Source organism: Lissotriton vulgaris, chromosome 1_1 (assembly GCF_964263255.1).
Source record: "Lissotriton vulgaris chromosome 1_1, aLisVul1.2, whole genome shotgun sequence".
Lineage (NCBI taxonomy): Eukaryota > Metazoa > Chordata > Amphibia > Caudata > Salamandridae > Lissotriton > Lissotriton vulgaris.
In genome coordinates this window covers 210,861,806-210,878,627 of record NC_141685.1, presented here as the reverse complement: position 1 = coordinate 210,878,627, position 16,822 = coordinate 210,861,806, and the positions used below count along the sequence as shown (strand labels likewise).

Sequence of the window (16,822 nt, the reverse complement as noted above, 5' to 3'; positions counted from 1 at the left end):
ACGCTCCAGGTCCCACGTCGCATCATCCGACCGACGAGGAGAAGGCGAAGAGGGCGATTGCTCCTTCACCTTCTTCTTCTTGGACTTACTTGAAAACCTCGAAGACTTGGCGTGTGACGAGGTGTGGATGCTCTTGAGACCTACCTCTCGAACGGGAACGAGAATGACACGGAACCGATCGCCGGGCCTCCAACAACTTTACAGACAGCTCCTGCAAAGATTCGGGATTCATGGCCCGGCAGTCGGTGCACGACTTTGGGTCGTGGTCTTGCTCCGGACACCAAAGACACACGAGATGCGGCTCCATCACAGACATCCGCTTGTGACTGGAGTCGCAAGGCTTGAACCCGGTCCTTCGTTGGGATATCCCTCGGGCAACCAGGAATCGAACAATCAAAAAAGAAACCGACAAAACGTCAAAAAAGGCTAGTCAAAAAAATGGCGTCGCTCTCTCCGGGTATGCGCTAGGCTGGCGCGGAAAAACAAAGCACTGATGTCCGTGCGCAGGAGCGGTGACGTCATCCCACCGACCACGACAATAGACGAGGAGCCGACGACACCATCTACCGACGCGCAGGGGTACTGTTAAGAAAAAATTCTCCGGATCTAGTCTGACGCCTGGGGTAATTCTAAGGTAAAGAATCTATAACGGTCTCTTTCAGATCTCTACGCCACTCTATTCCACTGTACACTACTGCAATCTACCCTGCACATCTCTACTGTACTGCAATCTATGACACTACACTCTATGCCACCGTAATCTACTGTGCACTTTACATCTCTCTTCTCCACACCACTCTACTGTATTCCAGTGCACCCTACCATACTCCACTGCACTCTTTGCCTCAGCAACACTTTATTCTATGCCAATAGACTCTGACACTCTACTCTGCAAGAATGCACTCTTTGCCACTGAACTCAACGTCACTCTCCAATGAATCACTGCACTTTATGCCACTGTACTCTACCCTGCTCCACTGCTTTCCATTCCATGCCACTACACTCTACACCACTATGCTCAGCATCACTAAACCCTATGCCACTCTTATCTATTCTACACCCCTGCACTCTAGCCCATTCTACTCTATGCCACTGCACTCTACACCTCGATACTCTATCCTGCACCATGCCACCGGACCCAGGTCCACTCCACTTCATTTTACTAACAATCTGCGGCACTCTACTCTATGTCACCGAACTCCACGCAAATGGACTCTACCCCATTTTACTCAAAACCAATACACTCTACACCAATCTACTCCAAGCCACTGCACTCTACACCACTCCACTTCACTCTACGTCACGGCAGTCTACTCTGTACCATTCTACTCTAATTTACTGCATTCTATACCAATGGACTCTACACCACTCTACTCAAATCTATGCCACTCTACGATACTACACCAAGTACCACCTGTGTTCACAGTCACCACATTTTTCTTTATGGCGGTGATCACAAATGGACCCATGAACTCAGTCACGCCTTTCCTTTCCCACCTTAGGTTTGTCACCAAAACCAAATGTCCTACATTCCATTTTTCCCTTTTTACTGAGTTCTTTCCTTCAAATCTAAGCTTGTACTTTTGTTGATATGACTCCTCTCAATCTCATCTATGCATATTGATTACTTGGCAGGCAAACATTCAGGATTTAATTTGGATACCGCCACTCTTATTCTTAAAGATTCAAAAGGTGATGTCTGTGTGATGTTATTCGGAGCAGTATGGTGCACCCACCACATGTCTCAGAGCAGTCCCTGAAGAGAAACTCTCGACTCGATGGCCCTCTGCACACCAGACTTACCCATTCTGTTCATGCGCTCAGCTAGACCATTGGCTTGTGGAGCATAAAGGGCCGTTCTTTAATGTGATATTCAAAATTCAGTAAACAAATTCTGCATTTCTAGTGATGTAAACTACTCTTTAAAAAATTCCCTTACAGTTCTAGTATTCATTGTGTTCCCAAATTTGCTTGACACCCATTTAGAGGTATAATCCAATAACAACATCACAAACATCTCCGTACGCGGAAGCAGTTCACAAGGCCCCATGATGTCCAGACCCATCTTTGTCCATGGATCATTAGGTACTACTGCAACTGGTGACAGTGGAGCAGAGCTGGTAATGCGAGTTTCATTATTGGTAGCACGCAAGTAACACTCTGATTACATTCTCAATTTGTAGATCCATCCCGGGCTACCAATACCTTTCGCTCACCTTAGCGTTTAGTAAAGGCTTTTTCCGAGATGACCTTTGTGACCTAGGTAAATCACCTTGTCTCTTATGTCACAAAAGAGATAAATTCCGCCACCTGTCATGAAAGCGACTTGAAACAATGTAAGTTAATTTCTCATAGAACAGAACTGTTTCAATTCCTGGTTCAACCCATTGTAATCCAGCCAACCCTTCACTACATAAATTCTCAAGGTAAGGAATTATACATCTTCCTCTATGCTCTTTGCCCCAATCATCCTTATAAATAGTAGATTCAATGATCCAACTTACACAACATACACCATTACCGACACCATCATCTTTGCTTATTACAGGTAGTCTTGATAAGCAGTCAGCAGCTTTATTCGCCGCTCCAGGCAAGTATTGTAATTGGAAGTTAAATTCCTCCAACCCTTAACTCCTTAACTCCAGCGATGAAGTCTGGGAGTCAGCCTCTCCCTTTGACTGCATGAAAACAACTTGTACCAGGGGATGATCTGTTCTCACAAGGAAGGGAATGCCCCACAGGTAAAACTTAAAATGTTTTACAGCCAAGCTATAGCAAAAGCTTCCCTTTCTATGCACAAATAATGTCCCTCACCCTCCTCGAGTGCACCTCAGGCGAACACAACCACTTTCTCTCCATCCTCACTCAACTGAGATAGTACCACACCTAATTCTTTGAGACTTGCATCAGTTGTCAAGAAATTCTTGTTTCTGGTGTCAAATGTTCTAAGGTAGGCCTCTTGCTAATCTTAAACTTGATCATTCTAAATGCTTCATCACACTCCTTTGACCAGCTGAAACAAACTATTTTCTTCAACAATGCCCTGATAGGTTCCACCACACTCGCAAACCCTCTCTCAAATTTTGAGCAGAACTCCGCTAGTCCTAAAAACAGCCTCACCTGCTTCCCCTAAAATAACGTGACCCATATAAGTGACAGAAGTCATCCTGATCTTACACTTTTGTTCTTTCAGTGAGTCCACTAGCGGACAGTTTCTTCAATACTGTCCTCATATAGTGGTCATGCTCACATAGATCCTTGACATAGATCAATATATAATCTTGAAAAAACAAGACATTAGACCCCACTCCCCACCAATGGTACTCTTTTCATAACATGTTGGAAACAGGCTGCCGCCGAAGCTAACCCACAAAGCATCCTGATAAAACGGTAAGCACCCAATGGGGTTACAAAGGAGATCAAATGTCTTGAGTCCTGATACATCTGCATCTGATGATAAGCTGAGAAGAGATCTAAGACATTAAAAACTTTAGCATCTTTCAACATGGTGATGGATTCATTACTATTAGGAAGCGGTTTCCAGTCGACCCAGATCCACTTATTTAGGCCGCGCATGTCCACATACATTGTGATGAACTTCCCACGATCCTTGGGTGACAGAACTACAGGGGCCAACCATTCGGATGCCTCAATCTTCTCAATGACCTTCATGTCTAATAACCTATCCAACTCCCTTTTCAGTGGCTCTAGCATCATGTTAGGAACTTTGTGCAACTTGTGCACGCAAGCTTTGGCATCCTTTTTTAGTACAATGCAATGCTCAAAGTCCCTTAGTAAGCCAAATTCATCTTAAATACTTCTGGGAACTCTTTATAAATTTGCTCTAACTCTCCACAATTGTCTACTAGCATGACTTGACCACATGGATTATGCGCATTGGGATTTAGAATAATTCCTAAATCCCTTTGATGCCTCCAACCAAGGAGGTTATATCCCCTTTTTGCCACGTAGATTTTACCTAACGTCTCTCTATCCCTGAACTCACTGCTCTTGACCACATAACAAAATACATCAAGGTGAGATCTTCCCCCATAACTAACAGGATTAATAATCAGGGGTTGCAGCTGTTCTCCTTAATTGCCAACGTTTTCATCCTACTCTTCGTTCTCAATCATAATAAAGGGAGAACCTTTGTCTGCCAATACAATGAACATCTTCTCACCAATGTCAACTTCACACTCCAGCATGACCACCACACCCTCATCATCATTCTGGTCATTAACGCTCAGGACCACTGTCCTCACATTTTCAGATACATTTTCTACTGCCCTTACTTTTTTAGTTCACTTACAAATTCTTGTATAATGTTATTTAAGTCCACAATTGTGACATACTGAATTCCTTGCATTGCAACTAGGACTATTGGACATGTGACCAAAACTTCCACATCTATAACATTTAAGTTTTTGAGTATCCTCAAAAGATTTTGGTTTCACTGACAAAGATAATTTATGAATATTCTCTTCCATGAACTGATTCAGCCAGTCTTCACAATTTCGTGCATTCTACTTTGTACAGGAGCTTTATCAGACACTCTTGCATTGCTTCTCATTTCATCCACCCATTCAGACATGCTTTCCATTCCATCTACAATCGCAATTGCTTCTTTGAGCATAGGATTTCTGTCTAATAACTTTGCAACCTAGTACTATTGGTGCATCGCACAAGTTAGTTCCGCACCAACGAATCTGTCAATTCACCAAATTCACAAGTATGGGCTGATGTTTTCAGGGACACAATATAGTTGCCAACCTTCTCATTAGGTTCTTGCATTCTGGTGAAGAACTTATGTTGCTCTAGGACACAGTTAATTTATGGGCCAAAATATTGTTCCAGCACTGACATGGACATCTCAAAAACGTCTGAAGGTTCTGCTTCACCATTACCCACTTGTATCTCATCTAAGCTCTCATAAATGTTGCATCCTTCAGTTCCAAGGTAATGATAAAAAATCTGGAGCTGTGAAATGCTGCAGACCGACATTTTATACAATACTAGTACAAAACAAATATGTGCAAAGAATTAAAAGTTTAACTTGGAATTTTGTCAAATATTATGCCCAGTACGAGATAAATACTCAGTTCAGCTGTGTCTGTCCATAGCTCACCACAATCCGTCAAGTGTTGCCACAAAATCGTTACTGCTGCTCCACGGTACTAGGTATCAATTGTCCCAATTGAAACTGTTGCTCCATCATGGGAGAGGACGGCTGCCACACCGGAATAAATTGTGCACCAATACAAACTGGCGCTCAACCGCCGTGCGAGATGACGTCCTGTGTTTAGACGTGCACGCCTCACAGCCCCTTGTGTCTTCAAAATCTGCTGGAGTAACTATGGCAACCACAAGAAGCACAGACACTTCTAGCACATGGACACCTCACAGCCAGGAGAGCGCGCCACAGCAAGTCAAAAGTCGGTCAATTCACTGTACCTTGAATAATGCTCCGCCATGAGTCAAGGTAACGGTTCCTCCACTATGCCTTGGGAAAAACCTGTTACGCCGTTAGTCTGTTTCCTTGTAGACCATGAACATTCATAGCATGTGCCACTCACAACTCTTAAAGGAACAGATAGAGGGATGTACAATACAGTGGTAACAGAAGCATGCAACTACAACATAGTACTCCGATTCTCAAGGCCATACGGGGGTTCTTTGCTAGCAGATAGGTGGTTTGAATATGTGGAAGCTGTTTTTATGGGCATAGTTGTTCAGGTTTTTGTTATATTTCATTGGTATCAAAGCAAATGAGGAATAGGGGCTCCCCTGGGTATTTCTATTCCTTTTTCATAGCAATTATTACCACCTTGACACGTTACTATTTGGCAGTGATTTTACACATTGTATAGGTACATCTCTTATAATCACTTTGGTAATTGTGTTATCGGGTTAATTTATGTGTCATCAGTTATGTTTTTGTGAATTGGTTATTTATATAAATCGCAGTGGGGACTTGAAGCTATTTGATGGGCACAATCAGAGATGTCCGATGATTGATAGGTGTGTTTTGCTTTAAATTATACTTGGGGCATTATGATAGATTTCTAAAACCTGTGAAATCGTTTTAAGATAATTTAGAGTATTGTTGATTATAAAGAGGATGTAAAGTAATTTCCTTACAAAGGTGAGCACATGTAGTTTGTTAAGCTTCGATTCATGTTGAGCTTACACTCACAGGACAGATAACTTTTAAATCTAAATTGCACATTCACTGGATGAGCCTATGAGGACGGGTGACTTATATGGGTTTTCTTTTTGAGCTATCTGGTTGTTTTACTTTATAAACTATGATACATATTTGTTGGAACTTTGTGGTATATCTGACATTCATCTTCCTCCATTGGGTGTTTAATACTTAATGGACCATAATTGGGTAGAGAAAATCCAAATGTAGGAGGATATGCTTCCGGAGTTACTCACCATGTTTTCTTATAAAGTGTGCTGCTTCTTTTGACACCTGTGTTCTAGGAGTACCCAAATGGGTGGTGTTTTGTAATAGAGGACATTCGGTTTCTTGATGTCGTCTTGTTTAAGTATGTACCTATATGTTGAACATGAAATGAGTCATTTGTACTTGTATATTGTGTGATTTCCTAGCCCTGAGGAAGTCTTTAAAGAAGACAAAACACATGTTGGCTAGAGCGGAGGAATATGAAATAAACAAGTATTGACTTTGAGGAGTTGGCCTTCTTGCTTTCTTGTGTTTGAGGTTCTCCGTTTCATTTCTGCGTGTTTTGGGTCATTCTGTGACAAAAAATGCCTAGGAAGGTTTCAGTGGCAAAGATTTGAATCCACTTTGATCTCTGCGTCACTGCCCAGTATATTCAATGTGAAATACAACATTTTTGATAGTCAATGCAGATTGATTAAACCCGTGGAAACCAAGTTACAGTCTTAAGATTTAAAACGTACTCTACCCAAAGAAGTAGGACAGCAAAGCAAAGGCAACTGCAAAAGAATGAATAAAATGTAAATTTAGGAAGTTTGTTGAGCACCAGGAAGTTGCTTACTGGTTGCTCTGTATCCTTACCAAAAGGCTAAACACAAGTGTAATACATTCTAGCCGTTCTGCCTCTATCTGAAAAAGTAACAGAGGTATCTTGTAACTCTACATGTATGTGAAAAGGGCTAGTAGAAGCAAAGAGTGGTGGATTCACCATGAGAAGATTAGTGTGTGTAAAAACAAGGATGGTGTAGATCTGTCAACACTGACCTCCCTTTTGTTACTTTCTAGGTCTGGTGTGTGGTGTCCTAGTTCCATGTGTGACCGGAGAGAGGTGGAGAAGTGGGGGGTGGAGGACGGTAGCGAAAATTACTAACTCATTGCACCCACCTTCCTCTTGTTCATCTCTAGGGCCTGTGTCCGGTGGTTTAGCTCTTTCTCCCCAGCGTTAATGTTGCTCTGCAGAAGGTGCTCCTTCTCTTCCAGCTTTCGCACCACCTGTAGCTGAGCATCCACCTAAAAAGGTATAAGAAAAGGCGAGAGACATACATTTGAGAAATGGGGTACAGGGTCACAGCAGGCCAGCAAAATCAACTGAAAATTAATTTTTATAAAAGTAAAAGGAGGAGTCTGTGGTACCATTTACCAGGGGTTGACCTGCCAGACCCCTGATGCACTTTTTTTTGGTGTACCCGGGGTTCCTTCCAATCAGGTTCCCATGGCCTATGTTCTGTCCCAAAAGCTGACCTAATTGGCATCTCTGGCCACAGGTCAGCCCCTGGTAAATGGTACCACAGGTACCCAGGGCACTGTGACCAGGGAAGACCTCTAAGGGCTGCAGCACTTATTGTGCCACCCTTAGGGGCCCTGTACCTTTACACACACACACTGCCTTTGCAGGCTGCGTGTTTTGGTGCAGAACAAAGTAAAGAGTCGACATGGCACACTGCCCTGTGTGAACAAAAATTATAGCTTGCACACCACCTTGTACTCTTGCTTGTTCAGACTCTCTTTTGTGCGTTGTGACGTGCTGACAAACTAGCTCTGTCCCTGATAGCCCGCAAACATAGCTCACTGTATATAGGGCACAACCTCCCGTGCCACTCAGACGCACAGCCTTGTGAACAAAGTCTTTGTTTAACCCCTTCCCTGCGGGGGTAATTCCCTCATGGCGCGGGGGCAGGGTGGGGGGGGGGGGTTAGTGCGGCACTGCGGAGCTTGTGATGAGAATAGGTCGTCATGAGTCACGGTGGAGCTGTGCTCATGATGGCCTAGTCTCGTCACGACCATGCCCACTGATTAATAAGCCCGAACATGCGGCGAATTAACCGTGCGTGGGCGGATCGGCGCCGTTATGACGAGACCAGGTCGTCATGAGCACAGCTCAACTGCGACTCATGACGCCCTGGTCTCGTCATGAGCATGGAAGAGGTTAAACAATAAACCAATGTTCTACTAGTTCAGTTATTTTATATTTAATACATGTCTTTCTATTTATTCGGCTTCAACCAAACTTTATCCAAACACTTGAAAGGCAGGGTTATTCCGCATGTTTACAAATGCCACTGGCATGCCCATCCAGGCCTTATCAGTAGCAAGTGGGAATTACAATTCATTGTTGTTAGCCTCATGTATTAACACCCAATGCATTTCGGGCTATTGCAGCCCTTCGTCAGGGGTTGCTGTAAAAAATCTAACATTTTGCTCAGTTGTCATGAAACTAGATACATCAAAATGGCCTTATAAAAGAAAAAGCATACTGTAACAAAAAATTTTACTAACGCCTGGTTGCGCTTTCCTCATTTAATCATCGCCAAACTTTCAGAAAGTATTGTTAATTCAGCAGATCACCCACCCCAGCAGCAAGACCACGGCTGATCGCATCACTTTGTTTGGTTGCTCCTTTGTAACCTACTAATCACAACTGAATATGTGATTTACCTAGGGCTGTCATCTCCTACACCCTTACACCTGTCCTGATGAAGACCCACCTTAACTTCTTAATTAAGCATTGATTGGGTAGAAATGTCGACAATCTCTTAGGGTCCAGATCTATGAAGGCTCTGGGTGCAAATGATTGAATAATTTGTACATGCATCAGAGTCAATGTATTTGCCGTAATACTCTGGCCCGTAACATTCTTTTCCCTTGTATATATTGTGGTTTTAATTACCTTGTACATAACATATACACTATATTCTACCACTGAGCACAAAAGTCAATTTAGTACACATCACTATAAGCTTCACCTTGTCTTGACAGCCTTTTTTATAAACTTGCGAGTATATAAATGCTTTGATTTATATTAAAAACAAGAATACTCATCAATCCACGTCTGTGTTTTTTGCTATGTGTTCCATAACTTTTCGGAGATCATTAATGAAGGTTTTGAAATAATATGTAAAATAAATAATCCTTCTATAAAGAAATAGTGAGCATGCCCTATATACAGTGAACACATCCGTGTGGGCGATGCCTACAACCCACTGCCCTGGCATAGATCAGTCACCCCTCTAGCTGGGTGCCCTATGCCAGTGGTGAGGGTACACGTGTATGAGGCCTGTACCCCTACAGTGTCTAAGTGCATTCTTAGACATTGCAAGTGTAGTGCTGCCATTAAGAGTATATGGTGTTGTGAGCTTGTCATTACGAACTCCACAGCACCATAATGGCTTCACTGAAAACCGAGAAATTTGGTTTCAAACTTCTCAGCACATTAAACCCACACTGATGTGTGATTTAATGAAAAATGCACACAGGGGGCATCTTTGCCTAGTCTCTCTCTCGGGTGGATAGCCGGGGTTTACACCCATGTGTTTACACCATTTTCTGGATAGAGTGTCTACCTTCTTGTATGGCAATACTATATCTCTAGTTTTATTATGTTCACTAGTAACATAATGCCTGCTCTCTCCTGCAGTATTATACCTCTACCTGTCTTTTTGACATTTTTGCAGTATTATACCTTTACCGGTCTGTTAGACATTTTTGGAGCTGGCGCTCTGTTCACTTTCCTATGTAACACACAGGCTGCTACCTCTTTATTTGGGTTCATACCAATGTATATCCACTACCTCTTGTGTTGAAGACAATGTTTTTGCCTTTGTTAATGTTTAGACAATGTTTTATCTATATTATATTTTTACTTGTATCTTGTACACCTATAACCTGCACCCAATTCACTTTGTCTTTGTGACGCACCAACTGCTACCTCATGTACTCTGATTGCGCACTAATGTAAATGCTACCTCGCATATCACTATTATATTTTTACTTGTATTTTATACACTTGTGTAACCTGCACCCAGTTCACTTTCTCTTGGGACGTACCGATTGATACCTCATATATTTTGATTGCTCCCTAATGTCACTAAGGTCACTCTTGACTCCGACTGCTACCTCATATACTCAGTCTGCTCACCATTGTCACTATCGTTACATGTAATTTTTTGTTTGCACTGGTCTTTTGCTTTTGTTATTATTGTACACCCTCCTACGCCTACCTATACCCAACATGGATCTCATCGGCAAACACACATATAAAATCATCTACCCACCATTACCCAACAAAAAAGCCGCTAAGCGCTTTAAACATAACTTCCTTAGGACCCACCCTGAACCCCCCCTTTGTCGACACCTATTTCTCATTGGGGAATGGATCCATGAATATTGACATCATCTTCCACATCTACCACACCACACGAAGAGTCCAATGGAGAAAAGTGTTCTGCACCTTACTCACCGTCTCCTCTACCAGGAAATCCGCTCATGGCTCAACACTCTCCATCACACCATCTCAACTCTTCCCAGGCAGAATCACCATCTACAATAACGGGATTGTCCTAATTCAATCCACAGACAGGAACCTGGAACTACTAGACAACATGTTCCCCACCTTCAAACAGCACCTCTCCAATCCACGAACCCCCACTCACAGCACCCCCAGTCCTCTCATCCCCAAACGCACAGCCTCCAATCACAACCCAGCTAACATAGCTCAGCTCCAAAACGGCACGCACCTCTCCACTACCCCCAGCACCTTAATAACCCACCCACCTTCTGTAGCTACCCCACACTCCTTAAGCACAGACATAGATCTCTCCCCCTCTACCCCCTGCACCTTAATCACCCACCGACCTATTGTAGCTGCCCCACACCTCTCAATCACAGACATACACCTCGCCCCCATATACACCAGCCGCACCCCATCACAGCTGAGGAACATCTCACAGCTCTCCCCTCCCCAATCCGCGGCAATCAGTCACCCTCCTGATCATACCTCCCATTGCATACCACCCGTTCATATCCCCCAAATTCCTCCATGCACTAGCGAAGATCACCCCCCTTTGCTCACTCCGGTTATCCCCACCCTCCTCACCCCCCACCACTCAACCTCTGCGAACGTCGCAGATGCTGCTGTAATCGTTCACCCATCCGATCCCACTTCCCCACACCCCTCATGCACGGGCGATTATCATCCCCCTTCACACATCACCAATACCCCCACCCTCCTTATTCCCCACCCCTCTCCTCACACAAGTCGCGCAGAACCCACCTCCACCACCTTAAGCATACCTCCCGCGTCCCGCGACATGACCAACCCTCACCCTCTCTCCCCCCCCACTCTCACTCCCCACTACCCCACCCCATCGGCCAGACTCACGGAACACACCACCTCCCTCAACATAACCCCTTATCCTTTATCCCCTCCCATTATTAGCCCCCACCCCCCTATTGTCACTCCTTCCCCCTCCAGTCTACATTCATAACTCAACTCACCCACACCGCCTACGCACGCTATCAACCGCCCCCTGTCCTCATCCCCGCTCCCTGTTCCCAAACTCTCTCATCCTTCGAACGCTACCCCACCTACTCGGACCGCAGAGCCCTGCTCCATTGCGCGCACATCACGTCACATTCGACCCAGTTCCCACCCCATTACCCGACTCAAACACTCACCCACTGCTCTCACTTCCAACTCCATCCCCAATCCAACACTGGACACGATCATCTCCACCCTCCTACAAGTCAAGGAAGAGCTCCATACCATCAAAGAACTTCTTCTCACACACCCCAGGCACCCACTACCCTACTCTTCCCCGCCCAACAAGGACTCCATTCGCCCCTCAAACCGTTCCACCTTGCTCTCCCCGCGTTGGCCCTCTATCCCTGATCGTAAGGCCTCCGGTCGTCCCCGTCGCACCCTAAACACCCTTTCGGGCCGAGACTTACACAATCTACTCTGCTCCTATGGCCCAGGTCCCACAAAAAGCGCACCCACAACACACCTCCCCATACCCACGATTCCCACAAATCCCCTCAGGCCACCCACACTGAACGACAGAAGTTCTGTCCCTTGTAATCTCAAAAATATCCCCCTCTCCTTAGAACATTCCCCCACCCTCCTCACCCCTAGACTAAAGTGTATCCTGCTCAACGGCAGATCGGCCCGGAGACACTCCTCTGGCGTCACAGAGCTCATCTTATCAAGGGGCATTGATCTAGCCATTCTGACTGAAACGTGGTTAACTGAAACATCCACACCCATAATGGACATACTAGTCCCCCCCAACTATCGCATTATTAGACTCGATAGGAATGGCAAGACGGGCGGGGGCATCGCATGCATCTACAGGAGCAACCTAGCTGTCACTGAAGGCCCCTCCCCCTCTCTCTCCTCCTGCGAACTCATCTGCCTCGAGATCTCTAGTGAGGGCAAACCTGTGTGCTCCCTTCATGTTGTTTACCACCCACCCGGTGATAACTTCATCTTCACCCAACAACTAATGGACATGATATCCACCAACGCCGGTCGACAGCTCAATCAAATTTACCTGGGAGACTTCAACCTCCACTGGAATGACCAGAAAGACACTGTGGTGAAGTGCCTTAAGACGTTCCTCGACGCACTTGACCTCACCCAAATCTGCAACGGTCCGACACATGAAAAAGGCTCTATCATTGACCTTATCATCACCAAAGAAGACTCTACCCAACTAGTCGCAATCGAACCATGTGACTGGTCAAACCACCACATCATCACCTTCTTCATCAATGAAAAAGTCAAACTTAACCCGGCGCAACCTGCCAAAACCAAGATTTGGAAGAGGGACCTGAAGAACCTTAACACAAAGTCCTTGCCTGCCCACACAGGCAGTCTCCTTCTTCCCCCAACGGACGTCACTGATGTGCATTCACTGACCAACCTCTACTTAGACTCCATGTCTACAATAATCAATGAAGCCGCACCCTTGCAATTGAAGAAAGTCTCCACCAAGAACTCGAACCCATGGTACGATGGCAGACTCAATGAAGATAGACGTGTGATGCGCTTAGCTGAGCGCGCGTGGAGATCGGACCCCTCAGCACTGAACCTTAGAACGCTTAAGAGTAAGAGAAACACCTACTTCAGAAAAATCAAACGCTCGAAATCAATATTCTTTAGCCAACAGCTGGATCAAGCTAAAAACCGACCAAAAAAACTGTTCGAGTTAGTCAAAACCCAAACCAAAACGCAACCACCACAACCCAACAACTTAACAAAGGCTATCCCAAGTTGCGAAGACTTCTCCGCTTTCTTCAAGCAAAAGAACGACACTATAAGAAGCGATCTCATCAAGGACGTAAGTCGATTCGCCGGCTCCATATGCATAACTAACACTCATGCTAAAAACAATGCTTCATGGACGTCCTTCGACACCTATTCCGAAGAATCAATTCACAAGCTGCTGGTCACCTTGAAACCCGCCAATCATCACACAGATCCCCTACCTGCCAATGCTGTTAAAGTCCTCACCCCCCTGTTCCTCCCACTCTGGACTAAAATCATCAACTGTTCCCTGCAACAAGGGCTCATCCCAGACTCCCTCAAGATTTGGCAAGTCACGCCTATACTCAAGAAACCCACAGCTGACCCGGCCGACCCAAACAACTATCGTCCTATCACCAATATCACCACTCTAGCAAAACTGTTAGAAAAATGCGTACAACTCCAACTGACAAAACACATTGAGCAGTTTGACCTCCTCAACTCTCACCAATCCGGATTCAGAGCAAAGCATAGCACGGAAACGGCCATGACACACATAATAGATGATGCCCTCCAAATCCTTGATCACAATGAGTCTTGCCTCCTCATCCTCCTTGACCTTTCTTCAGCATTCGATACGGTCAAACACGAGAATCTTCTGGAGCTCCTAAATACCAGAATGGGCATATCCGGGACGGTTCTAAAATGGTTCACGTCCTTTCTACACAACCGTTCACAGAGGTTCAAGATCAACAACGCACTGTCCTCGCCTGTGCCAGTAACACTGGGCGTTCCGCAAGGTTCCTCCCTATCCCCCACTTTGTTCAACCTCGTCATGGAACCACTCACCTCCTTGCTTCAATCTTCTAAGGTACATTTCCATATGTACGCCGATGACACCCAGCTCTACCTCAAGCTTCAATCCCCTGAAGACATCAATCTGTTGAATGCCACACTAAGAAACACCCAAGCTTGGCTGGCCGTCAATCACCTCAAACTAAATGCTCTGAAAACTGAGTTCCTTCTGATCTCTCCTCCTGCGAAAAAGGCCATCACCCAAACCTGGCTCAATCATTTAACCGCACTCAATGTCCAACCCACCATCGTGGATTCAGCGAAATCCCTTGGCATCACACTGGACTGCAATCTCGACATGCAGCAGCATATTAGCATAGCAACTAAAGGAGCCAACTTCCAAATCAACACGTTGAGAAAACTCAAACCCTTCCTACCACCCAAGGACTTCCAAACGGTGGTACAAGCCTTAGTCATTCCTCGCATAGACTACGGAATTGTGGCTCTCAGCGGGCTCCCCCTGACAACAACGGCTCCCGTAAGAGCCTCCCTGAACGCGGCCGCGAGACTCATCACTGGCTCAAGAAAACACTCACATATATCCCCTGACTTAAAAGCCCTGAACTGGCTGCCTATTGAAGCCAGAATTCAGTTGAAAATTGCCTGTATGACACACTCGGCCGTACACCACAAGGCACCCAACTACCTCTCTCATAAGCTGACCATATCAGGAGGCTCAAGATCCAACAGAAGCACAAACACTCTCCTCCTGAAACCACGGAGATTCCGGAAGGAAAAAACATACAAACGCTCCTTCTCTGGAATGGCACCTAGGATCTGGAATGCACTCCCGCCAGAAATCAGGCTTATCCCGTCCACTATACTCTTCAAGAAAGAGGTGAAGGCCATCCTTATGGCTAAATACACCTGAACACTATTGATATTGGAACAATGACAGTATTTGGCTCCCTTATTATCAGCGGTCTGAATACTTACCTTTGTACACTAGGACTTGAGTGCCTCAACATCCTGCAACACACCCACTACTGACTATTGCTTTACTGTCAACATTGTGCTTACTCACCCTCTGGGGTGCTATAATCTTATCCGTATAGACATTGTATTGCTTCCATATTATTGTTTCTTGATTGTTATTACTCTGTATACTCTTGTATGATTGATACCCTATTCTTGCAACGCACTGTCTACGGAATCTCATATTGATGTAAGAGTCTCGCTTATCCGACCTACTGTTTCTGTAAAGCGCTCTGATATCTGCAAAGATCTTGTTCGCGCTATATAAAACTTTAAAAATAAAAATAAATAATAAATAAATAAATCTCAGCAATGCCCCCTGAAAACGAACCTTCCACTAGTGTCCAGGCTGAGTGGCTGCTTGTTGCTGCCACCACCAGACATGTTTCTGGACCCCTGGGTCGAGAGCCTGCTGCACTCTGGGGTCTGAAATAATGCACATCCTGGGGCGAGGTGTCAAGTCTCCTACCCCAGGATGGGCAGGGTTCACAAAGAGGAAGCTTCAAAGGTATGCCGCCTTTGTGAGCTTCCGCAGACCATTTGCTGCTTTAAGTAACTCGTCCCCACTGGCTCTACCCACCACTTTAGGTGGGAGAACCGTCGGGAAAAACAAGTGAGGGAAAGAGGTGTGCCCACCTCTGCCAACTCCACCCCTCAAGTGGGGGAGGCAAGGTTAAGCACAACTCTGAGTCCCCGCCATCTAAGGAAGCAAGGTTCAGGGTGCCCCTAAATACTAGATTTAGGGGTGTTACAGGTAGGTAAAGGGTAGGGACCAATGGATCCCTTCCCTGGGGTGGGTACACCCCCTATCGTATCACTCTCCAGTGGGAGGGGGGCAGGAGCCTGTCCCTGGTTGGTTGGTTCCCCCATCCTCAAGATGGCTGGGACTCAGAGTTGTGCTTCACCTCCCTCCACCACCTGAGGGGTGGAGTTGGCAGAGGTGGGCACACCTCTTTCCCTCACTTGTTTTTCCCGACGGTTCTCCAGCCCAAAGTGGGGGGTAGAACCAGAGGGGGCTAGTTGCTGAAAGCAGCAAATGGTCTAGGGAGGCTCACAAATGCGGCATGCCTTTGAAGCTCCCCCTTCGTGAACCCTGCCTATCCTGGGGAAGGAGGCTTGGCACCTCGTCCCAGGATGTGCAATTAGACGCCTTCTCTGGTCACAGTGCCCTGGCTATCTGTGGTACCATTTACCAGGGGCTGACCTGTGGCCAGAGATGTTAATTGGGTTTAGGCTTCAATACAATTTTAGGGAAGAAAAATAGGCCTTGGGTACCTGATTAGCAGGAGCCCAGGGCACATTCAATCAAAGAACATCAGCAATTCAGCAAAAACTGGGGGCATACCATGCGTAAAGAGTGCACTTTCTCACAAATACGGCCACATATTAGCTGAAAATCTTCAAAGTATGGGTCAGGACTTGTGACCTTGGCTTTAGAAAAAAAAGGTGAAGGCTTTCCAAAAGGTCCACTAGGCATGCACATGTGTCAAAAGGGCAGT

At 45.5% G+C, this 16,822-nt stretch overlaps 1 protein-coding gene across 2 annotated transcripts in view; it reads right to left on the bottom strand.

Annotated features, from left to right (window-relative positions):
- The window catches only part of RNF20 (ring finger protein 20), a 196,266-nt gene that overhangs the window by 37,706 nt on the left and 141,738 nt on the right, over positions 1–16,822 (bottom strand). For both annotated transcript variants that reach the window (XM_086952191.1, XM_086952192.1), the window contains exon 17: positions 7,355–7,480. In XM_086952191.1, the coding sequence (XP_086808317.1) occupies positions 7,355–7,480 (126 nt within the window). The remainder of the gene's footprint in view (positions 1–7,354; positions 7,481–16,822) is intronic.